At 36.4% G+C, this 17,826-nt stretch overlaps 1 protein-coding gene across 1 annotated transcript; it reads left to right on the top strand.

Annotated features, from left to right (window-relative positions):
• Nucleotides 1-463: 463 nt before the first annotated feature.
• LOC144456196 (ribonuclease pancreatic beta-type-like) lies at nt 464-12,857 on the top strand. Its single transcript, XM_078150630.1, has 3 exons — nt 464-605; nt 9,442-9,537; nt 12,077-12,857. The coding sequence occupies exon 3, from the start codon at nt 12,105-12,107 to the stop codon at nt 12,555-12,557; it is 453 nt and encodes a 150-aa protein (XP_078006756.1). The 5' UTR covers nt 464-605; nt 9,442-9,537; nt 12,077-12,104; the 3' UTR covers nt 12,558-12,857.
• Nucleotides 12,858-17,826: the final 4,969 nt, after the last annotated feature.

Consider the following 17,826-nt stretch of genomic DNA (forward strand, 5'->3'; position numbering starts at 1 on the left):
AACAAAGAAGTGAGTTAAGGAAACGCAACCAACACGTATATCATTTAAAAAAACATAGCCAACAAACCTACCAGACTCGTTTCATCTTCATTACTTTGAAGTCAAGACTGGTCATTGCAGTGAACTGGATTCCCCACTTTTCCTATATATGATTGTGCTCATTGTGCATATTGCTTTATTGGCCCTAAAGACAGAAAACAATTCTTACTTGCATATCGTTTTCAGATTTATAAAGCCATTTTCTGTGAGGCAGACAGAAATAAATAGTTGTTGAATTGAATTGTAAATGTTATCATACTCAGATGCAGATGAGAAGACTCAGAAAGGTAAATTCCCAGTGATCATGTACTCAGATTTCCTAATTCCGAAGACAGTGCTCTTTCTATTACATCACTATGAGCAGTGTTATAGATGGTGAGCCATCAGGTATGTGGGCTGAGCTGCTTATGATGAACCTGTGGGCAATGAGGGAGGATGTCTCTGCTGCTCTCTTCAGACATAGCTTAACATTCCATTCAATCATTCATTAAGCATTTATTAAGTGTCTACCAGGTGCAAAGGACATTGTGTCTAGCTATGTGCTGGGAATACAAATACAAAGAAAGGTAAAAGACAATCCTAGCCCCCTAGCAGCTCACAGTTACATGGAAACATACAAACAGCTATGTACAAATAAGCTACATAAATGATAAATTTGAAATAATCCACAGTGGGAAGGCACTAGAATTAAGAAGGTTGGGAAATAGCTTCCTGTAAAAATTGGGATTTTAGCTGGGTCTTGAAGGGGCCTAGGGAAGTCAAAAGGTGCAGATGAGGAGGCATGGAAGATGCCTTCTAGATGTGGGGGACAATGAAAATGGCAGGAGTTGGGAGGTTAAGTGTTTTGTACCTGGAACATCAAAGAGGTGTCACTGGATTGAAGAGTATGTGGTGGGAGGTGTAAGGTGTAAGAAGACTGAGAAGGTGGGGAGGGGGAAGTTATGAAAGGCTTTTAAGACTGAACAGAGGATTTTATATTTGGTCCAGGAGTGATAGGGAGCTATTGGAGTTTATTGAGTAGGGCAGGTGACATAGGTGGACCTGCACTTTAGGAAGGTCTCTTTGGTGGCTGAATGGAAGATGGACTAAAGTGGGCAGACTTGTGGCAAGGAGACCAACCATCAGGCTATTGCAATAGTCTGGGTATGAGGTGATAACTTGAGATATGGCTATGTAGGAAATGGACCCCTTTGTGGAACTTGCCTTCCCAGGAAAAAGAGAGAACAATTAGATAAACACCTTCCTCTCCCAGTAGGCTACTTATCACAAAAATCTTGGGATGATTTGGCTTGTCAGAGGTCAATTTGGTTCTACTGGGTGCAGGGAAGATCATACCAAACCCATACCTCATGACCTCAGCCTATACCCAGGAGGTAGAGTGAGGGTGGGGGGAACATATATTCCTCAAAGAGTAAGATTGATAACCATTCTAACTAACAAAATATTATATCACACCCTTGGTTCACAAAACTTTTCTTGATGCTTGAGTGGAATTCTCCCTGCTTTAATTCCTTTTTCCCTTTGTCAGTGGAGAGGAAGAATTAACTCCTTGTCATACTAAAGAGGTGGGGTCTGCTATTAGGCACTTAATGCTGTGGAGTCATGTTCTCCACCTTTCACCTCTGTCACCGTGAGTTCTGTGTCCCTCCTTCCACTTTCATTCCCAAGGTCCTTTTATCTAGTTCTTCAGAAGGGAGCACAATTTTTTGACTCCCTTCTGGGGAAAATATTTTGGGCTTACCAAGGACTTTTTGCCACTATTAATCATTGAGGATAAACATGTGGTATAGAAAAATAGAATGCTGGCCTTGGAGACAGGAAAAAAACTTCAAATTTGTCTGATTTTATGACTTTCCTGACCCTTGACCCTGGCTAAATAATTTAACTTTTATGTGCCTCAGGTAAATCCCTAGGATTTAATGTCTTAAGTCATAAACCACTGTAGCTGTCACACCAAGGGTTCCCTATATTCATGAAATTATGGACCCTTGTTGTTGTGGATTGTGGAGTAAGAGGAGGGTGAATAGAAAGGGATTTAAAATAGCAAAGGAAAGGATAAAATTACAGGAAGTTTACAGGTGGACCTGGTGACAAAGTAAATGGCCTCGATCTTCCTTAGCTTTCTTGATTCATTTGCCACATCCTGATTGATTCCAGAGTATGCCCCATCCTGGGCTTCTCATTCCTCTACTCCCCAATGAAATTGACCGTTCCTGTATGATGAGGAGGAAGAAAATTAAATCCTTCGTATCCCTACTTTCCAATCCAACAAGTGGAGCTCTCAGATGCAGGAAGCCCATTTATGAATCTCTTCATATGCTTAAAATCCGTCACTCAATCTGTTCTTCATAGTGGATAATCTCAGTTTCTGCTTTTAATCTGCGGGAGTCTGGGTTGGCTTTGCAGTGGAGTTCAGAACTGTTCTCTTTTGTGATAGGATGAGAAACAATCTCACCTTTCCCCCAGCTGCCAGAAATTGGACAGCTCCTGTTCTTTGTTCTACAAGGTCTCTGGGTTCAGACTTTGCTGGTGGTTTTTCAGGTTGGATCTTGTGCAACTTGCCTGTGATGATTCACTTTCCAGTGAAGCCAACAGCCAATAATTCTTGGTTGCCTGTGTCTTTGGGTACTTGGAATTTCCCCTTTGTCTATCTCTTTCAGAAGCAACGTTGTCTTTGGATTTTTTTTTTAATGGTACCTTCCTCCTGCATGGCTAACACATTCCATTCTTTGGAGAATCCAGTGCTGAGTTGTTGGATGACCTAATGCTATCACATGTCTTTCTGGGTCCATGGGATCAACTAGGATTGCTATTTTATCCCAAACCACAAGTCTATGGGGACCAATAATTGGTCGCTGAATCATAAAAACTAAAATTTCTTAGTGCTGAGTCAGACCATATGGGATGCCTCCCCCTTCCATGCCTGTCCCTATCTATGCATGCTCCATGGAATGGTCCCCATAGTTCCCAGTATAACAGGTCATTGTATCAATTAATCTCTTTATACTACTGTTACATTAATATCCAGAGAAGTAGAGGAAGGTTCAGGAGAGCAGCAGTAAGGGGAATACCCAGATTGTGTCTTTTCTCCTGTCTTGTATGCTTCTACTTGCTAAAATATTTTTTTTTCTTAATCCTCCACCTCACCTGAGAGCCTAGTTTACAGAGAAACAGAAGTACCTAGAGATCAGCAACTGGGTGAAACAAGGTTAATGAAACTCATTATATTCATATTTCTAAGCTCATGTATAGTGAATAATTTGCTTCACTAGTAATCCACAAGTGTTAATCAATAATTAATCTGCAAACATTAATTAGGTGATTAGTATGTGACAAGCACTGGCACATACTAAATGCTATGGACATAAAGAAAAAGTGAAAACTGTCCCTTCTAGGTGTCAGGGGGGTTAGAAAACAAAGGAGTTAGTGAAAGGAGAGGTTACTGAAGGGAACTACCCCCAAAGTAGGCAAAATACGGTAAAATATTCTTTAAGTAAATTTGGAGGGCATGTCGAATCTAATAGTGATCCTTAAAAACATGTTCCCTTTTGTGTTTCTGCCAGAACAAAGTAATAATACCCATTTACCACTTCAGTGCAGTTTAGTTTCCATCCTAGAGGAGACAGTGAAAGAGGCTGGAAGAACAACTCTTTAGATAATTAGAATGATATGTTTCTTTGAAAGAATAGAAGAATTTCAAGGGGTGAACAAAGAAGAACAAGGATATAAAGACACAGAGGAGTATACCTGTGTCTGGAAAGTGGTAGGTCAGGGATATGAACCAGGAGGTACATAATTAGGAAAGGAGGTAGATTGCTCATTTAGTATTGTGGGAAATAATAGGTGGACAACTTCAGTGCTGTATTGGCACCTAAGAAATGTAGAAAAACCTGAAAGTAGATCTGTAGCATACTGGGTACTCCTCTGGGAAGAAAAGGAACAAGAATGACATTGGATGGGAAGCCATTGCTGGAATTCAGTTAGCCCTGATGGAGAGGGAATACTCATATCGTTGAGTTCATGTATCAATTTAAGCAAGTGCAAAATTTTATACTTGGACTGAAAAAAAATTTGTTCCACAGGAGATGCAGGGTTTGTGTCTAATTTGCATTTCCCCCCAAAAAATTTTGGATTTTTTGGATGCAAGCTCTGTATGAGGGCATAGTATAATATGGATATTATATATTTTTATAGGTAATTCTTTCAAGTTCTCAATTTTGCTATCATAGCACTACGTATGGCAGGTTCCAATAATTTTACTTACTCTGTTATGATTTCACCTTGATCATTATTTTCTTTTGTTAATTTGATTTCTCTGTCTCCTTTTAAAATCAGTTAGCTCGAAGCTTATCAAGTTTGCTGTTTTTTTTGTTTGTTTTTTGTTTTTAAGAACCACCTTTTAGTTTGGTCAGTTCTATAGTCTTTTTGTTTTTTAATTTACCTATTTCTCCTCTGATAGTTAAGATTTAGCCTTTTGTGTTTATTTTAGATTTCCTCATTTTAAAACTGGCATTTTTAGTTCATTAATACTTACTTTATTTTTCTTCCTATTTTGGTTGTATCATTCTAAGGAATATAATTGTCTTCTGAAGATTGCTTTAGCTTCATCTCAGAAATTTTGGTATTCAGGTTTATCATTATCATTCTCTTTTGTAGTTATTAATTCTTTCAATGATTTATTCTTTGACCCAGTCATTACTCAGAATATAATTATTAAGTCTTATTTTTGTTTGTATCTATTGATCCTGTTCACTATATTACTTAATACTTTCATTTAGTTATAACCTATTAAGAATATGTTTAGTATATTTTGTATTGAAAAAAAACCCCAATTATTTAGAATTTCTCTGTGTCCTAGCAAATAGTCTATTTTTTTAAGAGGTAACATGGTGTTGAATGTGTGTGTGTGTATATGTACTCATATATATATATATCTCCTTTAATATTCCCTTCAGAAGATGCTATAAATCGTTTAGCTCTATAGTCTCCAATAATTTGTTTATGTCTGTGTTTTAGTCTTTGGCTATATTTTGTTTGATCTGTCCAGCTAAGAGTAGAATTTTAAGTCATCTATTAATATGCTTTTTTTGTAATTCTTTTAGCTTTTCCTTTATTAATTTAGATGCTATGCCATTTGGTGCTTCTACATTTAATATTACTATTGGCTCATTGTCTGTGATTCCTTTAAATATAATATAATATTTATGTTTATTTCTATTGATACTGAATTTTTATTTTTACTTTATCTGATAGAATGATTACAACTTCTACTTTTTTGGTTTCACCTGATTTGGCCATTTCAGCTTCTCATTCTTATTCTGTATGGGTCTTCACTTTTTTAGATGTGTTTTTATTTGTTTTTGTTTTTGTATATAACAGATAGTTGGGTTTTGTTTTATGTATTGTCACTACTCTTCTGTTCTATTTGTTTTTTTTATACATATTCATGTTTAAAGTTACAATTATTAGACCTGTGTTTTTCTCAGTTTCTTTAGTATTATTTTTTAAAAGTTGCTTTTCTATACTGAGTTAATACTTTGTCCATGCAATTATTTTTGTTTGAACTGTTTTGATCTTAGTCTCTTACCACAGATTCTCTTTCCCTTACCTCACTCCAATGTGCCTATCCTATCTCAAGTTTTAAAAATCTTATTTAAATTACTAATTAAAAATCTATTTCTCTCCTTTTGTTCCTTCTTTTTCTCCACTCTATTAAGCAATTAGCTCAAAACTATTCCTCTCCTCTTCCTCTTTAAATTATTTTTAGAAATTTTTTTTACTGGGGGCAGCTAGATGACGCAGTGGGTAAAGCTCTGGCCTTGGAGTCAGGAGGACCTGAGTTCAAATCTGGCCTTAGATACTTGACACTAGCTGTGTGACCCTGGGCAAGTCACTTAACCCCGATTGCCTCACAAACAAAAAAACAAAAAAAAAAGAAATTTTCTTTCACTGCAGTCTTCTCTAAGAAGTTTTTCTTTACTTTGTCCTTTTCATTGTTCTTTTCCCTTTCAATATTTTCTGAGTTTTACTTTTCTGATTAGTGGATTGCTATTATTTGTTTCTTCTTTATTATTTTAGTGAACCTTATGAAGTTAAAACATTTGAAGTTCCAGCTTTGAGCTTACCTTTCTATTTCTCCAATAAGAGTTATAGATAAAAGAATTGGAAAGGGAATTGATAGGTTAGCACAAGAAATTAAAAACCTTGTCCAAGCAACAAGCTCTATGAAAATTAGAATGGACCAAATAGTAGCCAATGACTCCATGAGACAATAAGAAATATTAAAACAAAGTCAAAAGATTGAAAATATGGAAGACAATGAAAGATAACTCACAGCAAAAATAGCTCATTTAGAAAACAGATTGAGGAGAAAAAAATTAAAGATCGTCATGCCATGAACAAAACCATCATATTTCATCATACAAATATGTACAACATATTTCAAGAAATCTCAGAAGAAAATTACCCATTTTTCTTAGAACCAGAGAGCAAAGTGGGAACAGAATGAATCTACTGGTTATCTCCTGAAGAAAATACCAAAATGAAAACTCCTAGGAACATCATAGCTAAAATCCAGAGTTTCTAGATTAAATTAAAAATACTACAAGCAGCCAGAAGGAAAGAATTAAAATACCAAGGAGCCACAGTCAGAATCTGCACATGAGTTAGCAGTCACTACTATAAAGGAGCAGAAAACTTGGAATACAATATTCTTGTATTCTACAACATAGGCTTAAGAAAAGCTGAATATAGGGGCAGCTAGGTGGCACAGTGAATAGAGTTCTGGCCTTGGAGTCAGGAGGACCTGAGTTCAAATCCAGCCTCAGATACTTAACACTTACTAGCTGTCTGACCCTGGGCAAGTCACTTAGCCCCAGTTGCCTCACCTAAAAAGGCAAAAAAAAAAAGAGCTGAATATAATGTCACGGGGTGGGGGGAGGGATGGGGACAGGGAATGAACCTTTAATGAAATAGAGAACTTCCAAGCATTCCTGATGAAAAGACCGGAGCTGCATAGAAACTTTAAAGTTCAAACACAGGAATGAACAGAAACATTAAAAGGGAAACATGAGCAAACAGTGATAAAGAACTAAACAAGGATGAACTACTTACATTCTAATATGTGGATTATCTAATATCTAATATAATACATATGTCCCCACTGAACCCTATCATCATCAGGGTGTCACAGAGGGAATCTGAATAGACAGGGCCTGGGAGTGATTCTATTATGTCTTGATGATCTTAAGAGAAAAATGGAAAGAGAAGGGGAAGAGGAGTATGCTGTGGGAAATAGGAGGAGGGAAGGGTAAGGATTGTTAGGGAAAATTATTTTACATAATCAGGGTGCTCAAAGTAGATATCTCTATAAACAAGAGGAAATGGGTGGGAACAGCCAACACTTCAACCTTACTCTCATTTGAACAGATCAAAGAAAGGAAGGCTATACAGAGAGATACAGTTGGGTATAGAAATCCATTTTATTCAACAGGGTAACAGGAGGGAAAGGGGTGAGGGAAAATTAGGAGAAGGGCAAGTTAAGGGAGAGATTAGTCCTATGCAAAACAAACTTTAGGGATGTACAAAAATATTTATAGCTTTTTTTTGGGAGGCAAGTATTGGGAATCTGAGAGGGTGTGCATGAATCAAGGAATGGATGAATAAGTCTTGGTACATAAATTTGATAGCATACTATTGTTGTATAAGAAATGATAAAGGAAAAGGTTTCAAAGAAACCTGGGAAGACTTGTATGAACCAATGCAGAGTAAACAGAACCAGGAGAACAATTTGTACAATAATATGGTAAAGGAAAACACTTTGAAAGAATTAGAAACTCTTATCAGTGTGATGACCAACCATGATTTCTGAAGACTAATGATGAAACATGTTGGCCACCTCCTGATAGAGAGGTGAAAGGCTCAGAGTATAGAATAAGACAAACTCTTTTTGGGAGGCCAATGTGAAAATTTGTTTTGATTGATCATACTTGTTTATAATGGATTTTGTTTTTCTTTTATTCTCAATTGCTAGAGGTGGGGGTAGGGAGAAGGGTGGGAAGGCAGATTCTTGCTGAATCAAGCAAAATAAAACATAAAATATTAAAAAAAGAAAAAATATTTTAATATATTAATGAACTCCAAGCTCAGTATGAGTCATCAGTGTGAAATAGCAGCCCCCCAAATATAATGCTATCATTAGTTGTATTAAGAGAGACATAAGATCTAGAAAAGGGAGGCAAGAGTTTTACTATTCTTTGTCCTGGTAATGACATTCCTGGAGTACTATGTTCTGTTTTAGTTGTCATTTAGGAAAGACATATAAATTGCTATGTGTTCAGAAGTGGGTAATCAGGGTAATGGCAGGACTGGAGAATATATTCTCTGAAAATCAGTTGAAGGAGCTGAGGTTACAAGATAACTACCATTAAATATTTGAAAGACTGTCATGTGAAAGGAGGATTAGATTTGTTCTTTTTGGTCTGAAAGGGTAAAACCAGGAGCAGTTGGTGGCCATTGCAAAGACAGATATGTTTGATGTAGGGAAAAATTTTCTAATAATTGAAACTATCTTAAAGCAGAATGTGCTGCTTCCACAGATCATGGGTTTCTCTTTTTTGGAGGTCCTCAAGTAGAGTGAAGATGAACATTTGGGAATATTGTAGAAGAAATATTTTTGTCATATTTAAAGCATTATATGGGCCTTTGGATCCTGGATTCTTTGATTGTTCTAGTTGCTTACTTCTTTTACTTTATTGAAAATTAAAGTGGAGAAATAGGACACATAGCTCTCTCCATAACAAATTTCAAACATAGTAAAATTACTTAATATTTGAGACATTTATAATTTCAATTATAGACCTTTGATACTACCACTGTTAGTACCTTAAGGCTGTCTTTCCCCCCCAGCTTGTCCTTGCTATTGTTTAAAATGAAGTATGAGTTTTGAGATGTATCAATCTATTATTTAATTATATATCAAATACAGACACTCTCCTGTACTACCAAGCCAACCATACAAACTTTATGAGGGTACTTGAAACAATTTCTTGAGACAAATGTCAGACTTTCTAATTCTATATGCAAGAGTAAAGCATAAATATGGAGTTAATAGACTCAGATATTTATCCCCAAACCATCACCATACCTGGCATGCCCCATATAAGCTTCTGACCAGGACCCCTATGATGAATTCATTCTCAATGTCTATTCTTAAGGACTCAAAGATAGAGAGAGATGACTGTGGTTACTGGTAGGTTATGTCTTCACATGCCTCTCTTATTATAAATTGAATTCAACTTCCCTGTTCCTTAAGGGATTTTTCCCCACATTGGATGTCTCATTTGCTACAGTGGCTATGACACACTTATCTCACAAGTTGTCTTACTCATCTATTCCCTTAAGGCACTAGAATATAAAAACTCAGGACCAGAGACAGGTAGGGAGAAGCAGTCTGGTACCTGGTCATCCTCACACAGGACACAGAACACAAGAAGTTGGGTAAGTTGTTGATTAATGGAGAAGCTAGAACAAGGACTTAGGATTATTTAGTTTGGGTTGTACATGAACAGGAGATTTCAATCCTTACTATTTGAACTTGGAACTTGTAGAATTTTAACTTTGGAGATTAAACAATAGCACTATTGTTAATATGAAAATTTATATGATATGAAGTCCATAGGAAGCTACAATTTGATGTTAAAGATGCTGATAGGTTCAATTCCATCCCCATCTCAAAAAAAAGAAGAGCACATAGATTAAGTCAATAAGCATTTACTTTGGTTGGATAAGAAGAGTTTAAATTAGACAGTAAAAATAGCTCATACTTGATAGTCTTTCAGAGTTTGCAAGACACTTTATTCCTAACAACCCTGGGTGGTGAGATGCCTAAGTATTGTTACCTCCATTTTGGAGATGAGGAAACTGAGACCATAAGAGGCAAAATGACTTTCTCAAGGTTTGTTGCCAAACCTGGTGGGGTTGTGGGGTTCCTAGAAGTAAGTGTAACTTGAGAAGTAATATGTAACTTAACCTGGAGAAGAGCCCCTGTGGGACACAAAGTTTGCAAAGCAACTTGTGAGAAAGGAAAAAAAGGGGTTCTCCTTAAAATGATCACATCCCACTACAACATTCTTCCAAAGGATTCTTTTGGATAATGAAAGGCTTAGTAGATAAGGCTTTTTTTAGTGTGGGAGAAATTCCTAGACCCATTTCAGAAAAAATATCTACCTCTTGTTGTGGCTTTCCCTGTTCCTTTCTTTGAATGGCAAAACTATCAAACAAACTTCTCCTTTTTTCCTGCCAATTTCTGAGAGTGTTGATGGTAGTTGTCAGTACTGCTCCTAACTCCCACTTCTCCTTGGAGAAGGATGGAGATAAAATGGTGCAGTGGAAAGAATGGTGAAGTTGGTCCTTAGAAGGCCTAATCTCATCTCTGCCTCTACCTTTATTGCGCTTGAGGAAATAAATTTTTCTCCCTTGATTTCAGTTTCCTCATCTGTAAAATGAATAGATCATAGGTAGAGTGACTCAGTCAGTGCTCAGAGAGAGTTACTTCGTACTCAGGAGACAGACCAGGAAAAAACAAACAAACATGTGAATAAGGACCTAAGGGAATTACATAGAAGTATTCTTTGTTGAGGGTCTAGAGTCAAGGTATACTGGTGATAGGGAGTCTTATATTTGGGAGACCTTGGGAAAGAAGGCCAATCACCTATGGAAAAGGGAAGAAAAAGAAAGGCAATCACATTGAGGGAGGAGACTGATGTTCTTTGAAATAACCTTTAAGATGCTGGCATCTCCTTTCCTTCAGGTTAACCAGGCTATGTCAAGTAGTTGCTATGTACCTAAGGATATGATGTGATTAGATCCTAAACTATGAAATAATGAATGATGTAGGAAAGAGCCCTGGGTTTGGAGTAAGAAAACCTGAATTAAAATCCTGGCTCTTCTACTTACTAGCTAGCTATAAGACCTCAACAAAGTTACTTAATCACTTATTGTTTTTACCAGTAAAATATGGGGTTTAGACTAAATGATTTCCAAGGTCTCTTCTAGCTCTGAACCATAGAATATTAATAGCTACTAACAGGGCTTAAAGTGTATTTGAAGGACCTCCATGCATTCCATCACCAGGTCCCCTATGAGGTAGGAAGTTTCCCCAGCTCATTTTGAGGGACTCCACTCCCAACCCATATTTCCTTACACTTTGAAAAAAACTCCATCTTGTTGAAGGGGAGTGGATATTAGAAAGGGAGTACGAAAATGCTAAACCAGGCAACTCAGAATGACTGAGGGAATGGAGGCATACTGCTTACTGGGGGGATGTCTCAGGCAGTAAGAATCCTTTCTGGCCTTGAAAAGAGGTTTTGCTACCCAGTAAAAGAATGACTATGATGAACTATGAAGGAATTTAATAGCCAGAAAAGCTATGTCAAAGATAATGGCTGGGCTATTATTTAATAAGCACATTAGGCCCTGCAACTAAGTTTTATGATTACTAAAGGGCTAATGAAAAAAGTTTGATTATACAAATGACCAACATCTGACAGACATCAAAATTTTACACTTTTATATTACATTATATATTACATTATTATTATATTATATAATGTAATACATTATATATTATGTAATGTAATATATTACATAATATAATATGCATGATATATTATAAATTTATACTTTCATGTTACATTATATATTACATTATTATTATATTACATTATATAATACATAATCATAATATATTATATAATATAATATACATTATAAGTTATATTATAAATTATAATTTACACTTGCATATGCATTTATAATTTAATTAAATTTACACTTGTATATACACTTATAATTTTATCTGAAAAAATAAATGTAATTATTGATTACTCATCTACCCATAGAATTTAATACACAACACTCAGCAAAAAGCTTATGAAACGGGAGCCCCAAAGGCTTATAGGAACCTTCCTCTGTCTCTAAGATGGATTATTTTTCCAAAATGTGCATTTTCTTCATTGATCTCCCTTCCTTTCCTCAGTAGACTTCCTTTGCTGATTGAAGCCACAATGACTCCAGAGAAGTCACTCCTCTTGTTGTCCCTGCTGGCTCTGTTGGTCTTGGGGCTTAGCCAACGTTCCTTAGCAGAGTCCCAAGAAGAAAAGTTTAGGAGGCAGCATGTGGACTCAGACAATAAAGGCGAAACTGGGAAAAAATACTGCAACCGGATGATGCCGAAACGGGGCATGACAAAAGGGAAATGCAAGCCAGTCAATACCTTCGTGCATGAATCTTACCAGAAGATCCAGGATATTTGCCATGAGGCAAGTACGCCATGTGCAAACCCAAACATGCACAACTGTCACAAGAGCAGTCATCCTCTGAGAATCACCAAGTGCCGCCTTACGGGAGGTTCCAAGCCAGGCAAATGCAAATACCAGGGGACAAAAGTTAAGCAGCAAGTCACTGTGGCCTGTGGAGGGAAACCCTTGAAGCCAATACACCTTGATCCCCCCAAGTAGGATAGAGTCTGAGGAGAGAGAAGCAGATGGAACCCTGAGTCACCAACCTGACAAAATTTGTGAAATCACACCTCCCCTCCACTTCTGGCACCCCTTGTTACCCAACACATGTCCTTAGCTCCTTGTGTACTGGGTACATGAGGTTGGGACTGGATCTGTCCCACGTGTTTCCCCTCTACTTTGCAGAGATGTTGTGCTTGGGGGTACCTGGGTCAGAGGGAGAATATAACAGTCCCAAATATTAATTGCTTCTCTACTGTTTTCAATAAAGCCTATCTCCTCCTCATGGAGTTCCCTGAAGTCACATGCTTTCAGAGTCTGTTTCTTTGGTTATCTTCCCACAAAATTTCAGTGGAGACCATGGTGAGCATGTGAGACTTGAATCTCTCAGTGTGGGTATCTTGGTCCATAGAGCTGATAGTCTTATTTCATTCTCCTGGGGGATTTTTCATAGGTGTAATCCAGCTTCTGAAAATACACTTTCCCATGTAGGACAGAAATAGAATTTTAGAGCTACAAGGTAACTTGTAGAGATCATTGAATCCCCTTCATGTTATAGATGAATAAAATTTGAGTTCCAGAGAGAGAAAGAGATTTATAAATAGCTAGTATGTGACAGATCTAGAACCGAGCCCAGAACTCCATTCAGCCTTTCCATGTCACCCAGTGACCTGAGGCAGCTAGATGGTACAAGTGGATAGAGAGCTGGGCCTGAAGTCAGGAAGACTTGAGTTCAAATCCATCCTCAGACACTTACTAGCTCTGTGACCCTACTCAAGTCACTTAACTTCCATTTTTCTCAGTTTCCTCAACTGTAAAGTGGAGATAATAACCACACCTTTCTCATAAGGTTGTTGTGAAGATTAAATTAAATAATATTTGTAAAGTGCTTAACACATTGCCTGCATGTAGTAGGTGCTATACAGATACTTACCTTTCTCTTTCACAGAGATGGTATATTCTATGGAAGACCAGACCTGCCCCGGAGTCTGCAAGTTTAGGATAAGTTCTATTAATTCTACTTCCCTTCTTTGCATCATGGTTGGATTTTTTTGATTTAATGATCATCACAATGATATTCTATAACTAAATACCTCTCCAAAGTGGCCAACATTTCTGTCTGAGAGAGTTACTAGGAGAGAAATATTTCTGTTTCTCTTCCTTGCTGTGCTGTGTCTCCGCTGTCTCCTTGATACCCTCTTCCACATATAGATTGTAACTTCATAACAGCAAATGAATAATCATTTAATCAGTGCATTAAGTTTTGTAAGGCACTTCACACATTATCTCATCTGATCTTCACAACAACCCTGTGAGGTAGGTGCTATTATTTCCTCCATTTTACAGATGAGGAAACTGAGGTAGAGTTTACATGATTTGCCCAGTGTCACAGAGCAAGTGTCTGAGGCCAGATTTGAATTTGTCTTCCTGACTCCAGGCCCAGCTCTCTGTCCACTGCACCATCTCATCTGCAAAATTGCCTAGTCCTGCGTCGATGTAGGTTCCAAAGAGCCAGTTCCATGGCTAAGTCTCCATCAGCTCATTTCATAAAGCTCATTATTAACGGTTCTCTCTAGTTAAATAATCTAAACAAGAGCCAGGAAGAACAGAAGGGCTTGACTCCAAAGTTTGTTTGACCACTTATACAGTTTCTTTCAAACTCCTCAAGGAGGAGCCATCAAATATTTGAAGGGGTGTCACATAGAAGAAGGGTTAGAGTTGTTTTGCTTGACCACACGATGCAGAATTAGGAGAAATGTTTCAGAGACTCAGATTTCTGCTTTTTGTAAGGAAAAACTTAACTATTGTAGCTGGCTAAATATTATATTAACCTTCCTTTAAAAAATAAATTTTGATTGACATCTTTTTTTTTAACATCACCAGAATTTCTCCCGATATCTCTTTCTCTTCCCAGAGATCTATAGCATATAACAAATAATATTTTTTAAGGAAATAAAAAAAGAAAGAGAAGGAAGAAAAAAATTATCAAAACTAATCAATACATTAAAAATATGGAAATACATGCAGTGTTCTAACCCTGTAGAACTTCCACCTCTGCAAAGGAGTGGGGTGGGCTGTCTTCAAATATCTCTCCTTTGGGACTATGCTTATTCTCTGGAATTTCACATTAACTTTACTTTTTTTCCTTTACATTTACATAGCTTATATTAACTTTCAATATACTATGGTTTACTGACATACGGAGTATTTGATTCAATACTTAACAGAGATTTAATACTTGATTTGATTTATTTTTTAAGTGATAAGTAAGAATCAAGTGATAAGGACACTTGGGGATGATGGGGCAAGGGAGCCTTACCATTTACATCTATTTGGGGATGTCCTGCCACAATCGATCACCAACAAGCATCTATTGAGCTTTTAGCATGTGCCAAGTTCTGTGCTAGACTCTCAGATTATAGAATATAGATAACAAGTGAGATGATTCCTGTTTTCATGGAAGTAGCATTCTATTGGAATTTTACGGCTTTTAAATGATTTTGATTGTGGAGATTGCCTATTTTGTTTACGGTGGAGCCAAGCTGAGATAAGGCTTTAGCCAGGATATTTTGGAAGGGACATAGTCTTCTCATCCTGAATAATATCTTTACTAATGTTAGCATATAGATAAGAATGAGTGGACACTGGAAGAAGTACACAGCACTTCCGTCATCAGCATTGTGGAATAACAGGATGAAAGTGGCAGTAATCGAGGTTGTGATTGTTTCAGGAAAGTAGATGGGGAAGCCAGAACAAGAAAAGATTGGGTAGTTTGGGATAATAAATGAATGAATAAATTAATAAATTTTATAAATTATAATAATAAATGAAAGAATAAATTAATAAATGAATGCATAAATGAAGAGGCCTTTATTCAGCACCTGTTGTATGCCTAGCATGGTACCAAGCATTGGGATTACAAATAGAAACAATGAGATAGTCTTTGCTCTAAAGGAGGTCGTACTCTGAGTATGATAGTACATATAAGATAATAAGATAATCATTTGTGAGATTAACGGAAAGGCCCAGAATTCCTAAGGATACATTCTTAGCATGGTGGATGGCAAAGCCCAGGAATCCTTAGGGTTTATCAACAGATTAGATGGCAGTGCTCATCCGGAGAGAAAATGATAAAACCTGATGGTGTGCTATCTTGTTAGAAGGATTGTAATTGGTCACTCTCAGCTCATCTAAGTGTTGTGAGAAGTCAAATCTCTCTTTCCACCTTGCTGCCCAATGTGCTTTAGGTGGTATGGGGTTCGGGAAGGAGGAAAGGGAATGTAAGGGTGAAGAATGTCCCCTCTATTCAGTCTTCTTGTTCAGTGGCCCCAGATGAGATGTATGGAAGGTGGGATGTTTCATTTTGGTGTATATTAGGGTTCCTTCTATCACTTAACACTCAAGTCACATCTATTCAAGTCAACATATACTTGCATTAAGTCTTAGATATGTGACTTTAGGTAAATTATTTGAGCTCCCCGGCTTTAAAATGAGGGGATTAGTTCCTGTGATTTGAAGATCTCTTCCAGTTCTGCCATTCTATGATTGAGGAATTTGGCAGACCTGTGTTATATTCGCAGCTGTGCCACTAATTAAAATGACATGGGCAAAGCAATTCTCTGGCTGGCGGTTATCTCAAGGCTAAAATGAAGAGACTGGATTAGATAAAATCTCCTGTGCATGTAGATTTAAATGGAAGAGGTGTATTATTGGCTGCAGTTATAAGTCATGATACTAAGTTTTTCAATACTTTCCACCAGTTATGCAAAGATTTTTGTTCACATTCAACTAGTAAATGTCTATCCTTCCTGATGTCAATCAGTTTTCTGAGCAAACTAATTAGAAGGTGTTATATTTTGATATTTTTAATACATGGATTAAAAAATCTACTGAAAGCCTTTATTTGGAAGATTTTCAAAATATTTTTTATTTATTTCATTAAATATTTGCCAATTGCTTGTAAAGATTTTTTAACAATCATTTAAAAAATTTTGAGCTCCAAATTCTCTTCCTTCTTTCTTCCCTCCTTGAGAAGGCAAGCAATTTGACATCATTTATACATGTGAAGTCATGCAAAACATATTTCCATATTAGCCAGGTTACAAAAGAAAACACAGACAAAAAAAAATGAAACAAGAAAAATAAAGTTAAAAAAAAGTATGTTTCAATCCGCATTCAGAATTCATGAGTTCTCTTAACTTTACAGATAATGCTTGCTCTTGGTTTTAGGAAGATACCAGTTATCATTTTAAGACTGTTTATACCCCTATGCTTTCTAAAATAGGAATGGGTGTTTTATTTTGTCAAAGGCTTTTTCTGCATCTATTGATAAAATCATCTGATTTTTGTCGTTTTTGTTATTGATGTGGTCAATTATGCTGATAGTTTCCTGAATATTGAGCCAGCTCTGAATTTGTAGTATAAACCCTACATGCCATAATGTATGATATTTGTGACATATTTCTGTAATCTCATTGCTAGTATTTTATTTAACATTTTTGCATTGATATGCATTAAGGCAATTGGTCTATAGTTTTGTTTCTCTGTTTTTGCTCTCCCTAGTTTAGGTATCAAAACTACATTTGTGTCATAATAGGAATTTGGTAGGACTCCTTTTTTTTGGCCTATTTTTTCAAATAGTTTATATAGTATTGGGATTAATTGTTCCTTAAACATCTGGTAAAATTCACTTGTAAATGCATCTAGTTCTGGGGACTTTTTCTCAGGGAGCTCATCGATAGCTGGTTCAATTTCTTTTTCTAAGATAGGGTTATTTAAGCATTATATTTCCTCTTCTGTTAATCTAGGCAGTTTATATTTTTGTAAATATTCATCCACTTCACTTAGATTGTCAGTTTGACTGGCATATAATTGGGCAAAATAACTCCTAATAATTGCTTTAATTTCATCTTTATTGGTGGTACACTCACCCTGTTCATTTTTGATATTAGTGAATTGTTTTTCTTCTTTCTTTTAAAAAAATTATGTTAACTCATAGTTCATTTTATTATCTTTTTTAAAAAATAAAACCAGTACCTAGTTTTATTTGTTAATTCAATTTTATTTTACTTTCTATTTCATTAATCTCTCCTTTGATTTTCAGGATTTCCATTTTGGTGTTCAGTTGGGGATTTTTAATTTGTTCTTTTCTAGTTTTTTTAGTTGCATGCCCAATTCATAGATCTGCTCTCTCTCTCTCTCTCTCTCTGTCTCTCTCTCTGTCTCTCTCTCTCTGTCTCTCTCTCTGTCTCTCTGTCTCTCTCTCTCT

The sequence above is a fragment of the Phascolarctos cinereus genome, unplaced genomic scaffold (assembly GCF_003287225.1).
Source record: "Phascolarctos cinereus isolate Bilbo 61053 unplaced genomic scaffold, phaCin_HiC Scaffold_3;HRSCAF=262, whole genome shotgun sequence".
Classification (NCBI taxonomy): Eukaryota; Metazoa; Chordata; class Mammalia; order Diprotodontia; family Phascolarctidae; genus Phascolarctos; species Phascolarctos cinereus.

Coding starts and splice junctions, on each gene's coding strand:
- LOC144456196 (XM_078150630.1), top strand. CDS start 12,105: ATGACTCCAGAGAAGTCACTCCTCTTGTTGTCCCTGCTGGCTCTGTTG.